Source organism: Fulmarus glacialis, unplaced genomic scaffold (genome assembly GCF_000690835.1).
Source record: "Fulmarus glacialis isolate BGI_N327 unplaced genomic scaffold, ASM69083v1 scaffold14584, whole genome shotgun sequence".
NCBI lineage: Eukaryota > Metazoa > Chordata > Aves > Procellariiformes > Procellariidae > Fulmarus > Fulmarus glacialis.
In genome coordinates, this window is record NW_009210054.1 from 66054 (window position 1) to 72380 (window position 6327).

General features: G+C 37.4%; 1 protein-coding gene across 1 annotated transcript; it reads right to left on the reverse strand.

Annotated features, from left to right (window-relative positions):
- Positions 1–3499: 3499 nt before the first annotated feature.
- Positions 3500–6104, reverse strand: LOC104076241 (centrosomal protein of 95 kDa-like; the record flags this gene model as incomplete). The annotated part of the gene is made up of 5 exons (XM_009577049.1): positions 3500–3867; positions 3938–4009; positions 4106–4252; positions 5361–5513; positions 6030–6104. Coding segments are annotated over 5 exons (624 nt in total), but the record flags the coding sequence as incomplete, so codon positions are not given.
- Positions 6105–6327: the final 223 nt, after the last annotated feature.

Here is a 6327-nt window from a genome sequence, read left to right on the forward strand (position 1 = left end):
TCTTGCTCAGGCTATGGCTGCAGCCTCCCTGGTTGTGGAACATGAAAAACGAAAAATCCAGTTTGATCCAGCTTTTGGGAGAAGTCAGGACTCCGTTAGGTGATTCGGGGGGAAGGTATGCTGCTGTTCCCTTTGCACCAGACAGCTCACCTCAGCACTATTTAAAGACTGTCTCTGTAGTGTCTCCTGACCACATCATCTATACCCACCTCCCAGGAACCCTCTCCCCGTCAGCCTGCTTAGGCTGGTAAATTTATTGAACGCGTAGCTATGGCCACCCTTATGTCATAAAAGCATTTTTGAGGAGGGAGGAGATGAGCTCTGCAGAATACGGACTCTAGATCAGCTGATAAATACCATTCATTTTCACAGCAGCCTTAGCAGTACATCTGTTTGTTCTACCAAACACTTTGGTATGGCATAGAGAACTTTTTTTAACTGCCACAGAAAAATATTGTAGATTTAATATATTATAGGCAAAACTAGACAAATCTACATTTGACTTTCCATAGCTGACAGATGAGGATGAATATACCAAGTATTTTGAGTGCCTTTCTACCTTCATAATGACTGAGAGCTTTAACTAAAGCACCTCATCACCTAGTCAAGATGTTTATCTGAAAATGTTAAAGGGTTGATTCCTTTGCAAAATTTTGTTTCAAGATCACGTCAGCTACTTTCCCCTCAAAAAGGTGCTAAGCCTAATATTGCATTTTAACCTTGGACTTTCACCCCATGATTAATGTGAATATTTATTTCAATGTGTCCCTCTTACTGGGTTTTACTTTATCCAGTCTTTAGTTGTTTTAGAGAGATGTCACATCATGGTTTTATGCTGTTGCTTTTCATTATGAATGTTTAATTATGAACAGTGACTTTTGTAGATTTCAAATATACAGTACACAGTTGAGTTTCAGAGGATTTAATTTCTCGGTGTAAAGAGTTTTGTAATGGTGCTTTGTACAGTATGTATTCTTATTTTTTTTTGCACATAGTTTCAGTTTCCCTAAACTGATTTATTTGTACCAAATTTTTGTGTTGTACTAAAGTCCAGAGCACACAAGCCGTTTTTAAATTCTTGTTCTACAACACTACATCTGTATTGAACTTCTGGTGCGTTTAAACTGGCTGCATTGATGGAAGTAAAAGCTTTGCTTCTATATCATAAGTATGCATCATACAGCTTAATGTAGCATGCTCCAATTGCTTCAGATTTTAAACAGCACCATATAGTTAACAGGTGCCATTTGTTGTACTTTACACTATGTAGTAGGTTTCTGGCTCTACCACATCCTCAGAGCTTTGTCTGTAGTTGTAATTAGTTTATACAAGTGTAATTACTCCTCCACAAACTGACAGTTCTTAGTTTATCATTTCCATTGTATTTATTACAGAGTGTTTTAGCATTGATATCATTGTATTTTCACCCAGCTGTTACATGAGCTTTAACAAAAAAATCTGTATAAAATGGTTTTTAAGTACTTAATGTATGTACCCATGCAGAAGTTGAGCAATAAATTGTATGCTGTTTGCACTGTCACAGCATCAATGGTTTTAAAAGTTTTAAGTTTTTCTTAATTAAATATTTACTTTAAAATGTAACAATATCATTTTTAAGTAACTTAACTTTGTTTCAGGAGAAAATACTTAAAACTTGGTGTCTTGCTGTTACGTACAATAAGGATTGCGCTAAATGTTCTAGTCAAACAAAAAAGGTCTTGCTTTTGGCTTTCATGTAAGGGTGTACATGTGTCTTGGCAAGGACTTTATCTCGGCGTTGGTGAACGGATGTCTCCTCTCAAAATTCAGCAAAGCTAAACCCTCTTCCTTAAGGGAAGAAAAAAGGTAAATAAATCTGGTAAATACTTGTTAAATTTGATCAACTTAGCTGGTAAATACTGTCCCTTAAATAAATTAGCCTGTCTTACAGCAACTCCCTGGACAGGGTTGTTAAGGTCAGGGTGTGCATTTCTGGTTTTGTGGAGGTTTTTTTGTTGTGTGTTTTTGGGGTTTTGGTTTGTTTGTTTGTTTTTTTTTTTTAAGTGAGGTATATCATGCTCTAGCTGCCAGCCGTTTTGTTTAATCTGTAAAGGAAGCATCTCCAGCTGCTGGGGGCTTTTTTGCCTGCTTAGTTCTTTTTTTTTTTTTCCTTCCCAATGCATGAGTCTTAATTCACTGAGTGCGTTGTCAATGCCATAACAGACACCATCTCATGGCAAGCTTTAAATATATATACAGTGCAATTAATTCCAGTATGTTTATATCACTTCTCACACATGCAATTTTAAGCAAGAACTCTTCTACTAGAGCCTGTTTAAAATTACACTTCAGTTTATCCTCATTACCAAGATAAACTATTTAAAAATTGTAATTTTGTCAAGCAGAGGAGAATAGATCAGTAATGGGCTTCACTAATTATCAGCTTGGGTTTATGTAATTTGTTCTCAGTTTAAGTATCCATCCCTCTGTGTTTGCATCTCATAGGGCCCATAATGCATAGCTGCTGAAACCTGAATTTTCTACTAAACAATGTGTGTTTGTAGCACATGATGATTCTACAAAGATATAGATAAGCGCCTATAGCCAGCTCCTACTCTGCCTAGAAGCAGACCTCCAGGTAAAAGCTGAATGTTGGAATTTTTAATCACTATTTACTCTAGCTTCACACTGACAGAACTAGAACTAATCTGCTTCTCCCTTAAAAAATTGAACTGGGTACTAAATACAAGTACCCTTGCAAAACTTTTGTCCAAATAATCTGCTTCTAAGAGCAACCATGGTAAACTACTTAAGTTGTTATTGCTTGTCTATTTGTATGTAGCATTACTATGACTCCCTTTTGAAATCAATCAATAGAAACAAAACTACTTGTTTACATGTGGGGCTTATGTAGTTTTGAAAACCCTGTGTGAAATCCAACAATTGAAATACCTACAGAAACACCTACAGAGCATACACCTATTAGTATACCCCTGTTGAAAATAATTAGGAATGCTGTCCACGGGTCCTTCCCAGGTTTCAGTTCTTGCAGAAGCTTGTATTTTACTGCTTTAGAAGAATTTTCATAGTTTGAAATAGAAAACAACTTTTTCTAATACAGTTGTAGCACTTTATATGCTTTGCCATTAACAAGCCAGCAACACCAAAATTGCAAACATAGTATTGTGCAGAATAAGTACCCCTCCCTTGCTTAATATATTAAAATTACTTGATTTTTCTGTCAGGCTTACTGCAGGTACTCTCTAACTTGTCCTTCCAAAGGAAACTTGAACCACTGATGTTCTTTTAAAGATACACTTGTTCTTTGTGAGCTTTCCACACCAGTAATTTCTGGCTAATGGTGTTAGTGTGGCTTTTCAACTCCAGCAATAGGAACCAGCACAGGTGTAGAGGAGGCTTAGCATTCAACTGCTCCACTAAGATAACTTCACTAAAGCACACTGACTTCATCCCACTTCCTTTGTGTGGAGCTCAATGTTATCTCAGCCTTGCTAAGAAAGTAGTTTAAAAACTTTATTGGTGATCGTAAAAGTGCTGTAGAGATCCCAGATACCAGCAGCTACACATGTCAAAATGACAGACCTGATATTTTAGAGAAAAACCGCCACACACCATCTTCCTGCTACAGCAGCTCTCAAAGATTCTCATCATCTTAGCCGGAGACAACTGCAGTGGTATTTACCATAAGTCTTACAAGAAACGGCTTTTGCTGTGCTGAAAGGAAGCCATCTGAAGTCTAGATTTCAGTCTGTCTGCTTCTAGTTCTTGAAAAAAGGTGTCATCATCACTTTGCATTATTGCTGCTTGCAGTTGCTGTATTTCCTTTTCCATCCTTGATCTCAATTCCCTTTTTGTTTTCTGTAGCATCTAAAGAAAATACAAACATTAGCCACAGCACATAAAAAGATGACATTTACACAAAATTAAAAATACTTACTTGTGCTTGTGCTTTCTCTCTGGTTTGGATTTCTTGGCGTTCTTGAGATAAAGCTTCTGCTAGCATGGAAAACTAAGCAAAACACATGTTTGAGCTGAACCAATTAAAGAAAGGAAAGACTTCTAGTATAAAAAATATTAACCGTCTTTGATGCAGATTAAACTTTACCTGATCTTTGTAATAGTTCTCCATAGACTCCAGCTCATTTTGATGCTCTCGCCTTTGCTCAGCACGCTTCTCTTGAGCATACGCTCTCAGGTCCTTCAGTCTTTGCTTCTGAATTTCTAAGCCTTCTTCAAATAAATTTTTAAATATCTGCCAGCAATTAAAAAAAGCAAACCTAAAACTTTCCCAGAAACTTTTAAGTATACATTTACATTTTTCAGCTGCTTTATCTCCTGATGGTGGGGTGATCGCATGAAGGTAGATTATTGCCCACGAAAAAGTACACAATTATGTATATAGTAATGGTGGTACAGATACAGCTGAGCTGTATTTGTATTACTCATTTAGCTGAAATTCTGATAGATAAAATAAATTTTTCATGTCAGTTTAGTCATTTGACTAAGAAAGGGGCAAGAACAGCAAATGTACATTACACTTTTAAAATCACTTCAGACAACCCGACAATGCAAGCCCGAGTTTTCAGACATGCACTGTGATTTACAGCCCATCCTGTGTTCTATCATCTAACTTCAGGACCTTCATCCAGATTTCCAATAGCAGGAAATCCAGCCTGTACTCAGGCTTTCCATTCATACAACAGAACACTTACCAGCTACAGTGCTGTGCAGCTTGAGGCAAACAGTTCTCAAATTTCTAATAGTGGATTATGCACTAAACTTCTAGTCTTGTATTTTAAAAGGTATGAGAGTAGATACACAATTCTCAAAGTGTAATAACTCTACTTGCTTTCCTTAGCTCTGATGTCCAGCCCTAATTGGAGATCGTATCTGTCAAAAAGTCCACTTTGTTTAACAAACATAACTGAATAACAAAGCTGTCTTTTTGATCATTTCCTTAACTGAAGATTTAGATTGTTTTCTTTGGATAGTAACTGTAGGAACAACTTCTTAATCCTACTGTTTCTGAAAACTCATTTCCCCAATTCCTCGTGTTACCAGCTCTGTTTTTCCATACTGATACTTCACCCTTTCTCTCCTTCTCTTAACCCCATAAAGCATCCTTTCTTGTTTTACAGTGGTTTGCCCAGAACTGTATCAGTGTTTCCAAAGAAGGAACCTTTTCATCTGTGGCCTTGACTGACCAACCATTCGATCCTGGCTCCTATGCTCTGTTCAATTAACTTGCTCTCTGTCTACTTGTACCATTATTTGAACTACCAGACTATGGGTCATCAGCACTGGGGTCCAAACAAAAAAGACAAATTCCACACTTGCAGAGCAAGACATCTTGTACCTACCCTTTCTTCCCGTGTCCTAGCCCGCATCATCTTGGCACGCAGCTGAACCCGGTAATTTTCATAATATTTCCTGGCTCTAGCAATTTGCTGGCGTTTCTCTCTCACTTTATTCTGAGCCCATTTCTGTCGGCAGATACGTTGCTTAAATTCTTGCTAAATGGAGAACAGTAGCTGTAAGACCACCACGCTTCCAATAGATACTGCCGCAGGCAAAGCTTTGTTAATCATTGCTAAATATATAATGTCCTTTACCTTGGACCTTCTTCCTACCCTGATTTTACACTGCATTTACAGTTTAAAGCTTTAGTCGCTACTGATGTAGCAAAGTGGTGCCATCAAGAGCGCTATATAATTAAGGAGTCAGCATTGCCATGGTAGCTGGTGTTTTTACCAGCAACACCAGGAGCCTGAAGTTTCTCCTCCTTGCACATTCTTAGAATTCGTTTGCGCTTTTAAAGCAACAGTGCAGTGTCATAATCATATTCCAGTCCCACAACCTCAGTAGCCACACAGCAAACAGATTACATGGCATTTGAGACCACAGCTACTCAAGAGGCATAAAATTGTTGTAAGATAACAAGCCACTTTCATGGACCAGGGAATATGCATTCCAGCTAGCTCAACGTGAAATTTTTGTATTATGTAACAAATATCCTTCAAAGAACATACCAGTCTCTTGTTATGGTCTTGATCTTTTTTAATAATTGCAACGAGAAGCTCATGCTTCTTCAGGGCTTGCTGAACCTGGAGGTTTAAAAAAAGCTAATTACTTCCATCATTCTGCAGGACAGGAGTTTTAAACATTGCCCCTCTGCTATGTTTTGGTTTTTATGTTGAGAGTTACCATGCATAAGTTAATCAACTTTTATATCTCATAACTAACTTTTAAACTAAAAGATTGTTCAGAACTAGCACTCAAATCTACAAAATGCTTTTAAAAAAGCAATAGCAATCCTAGGCAGTACTA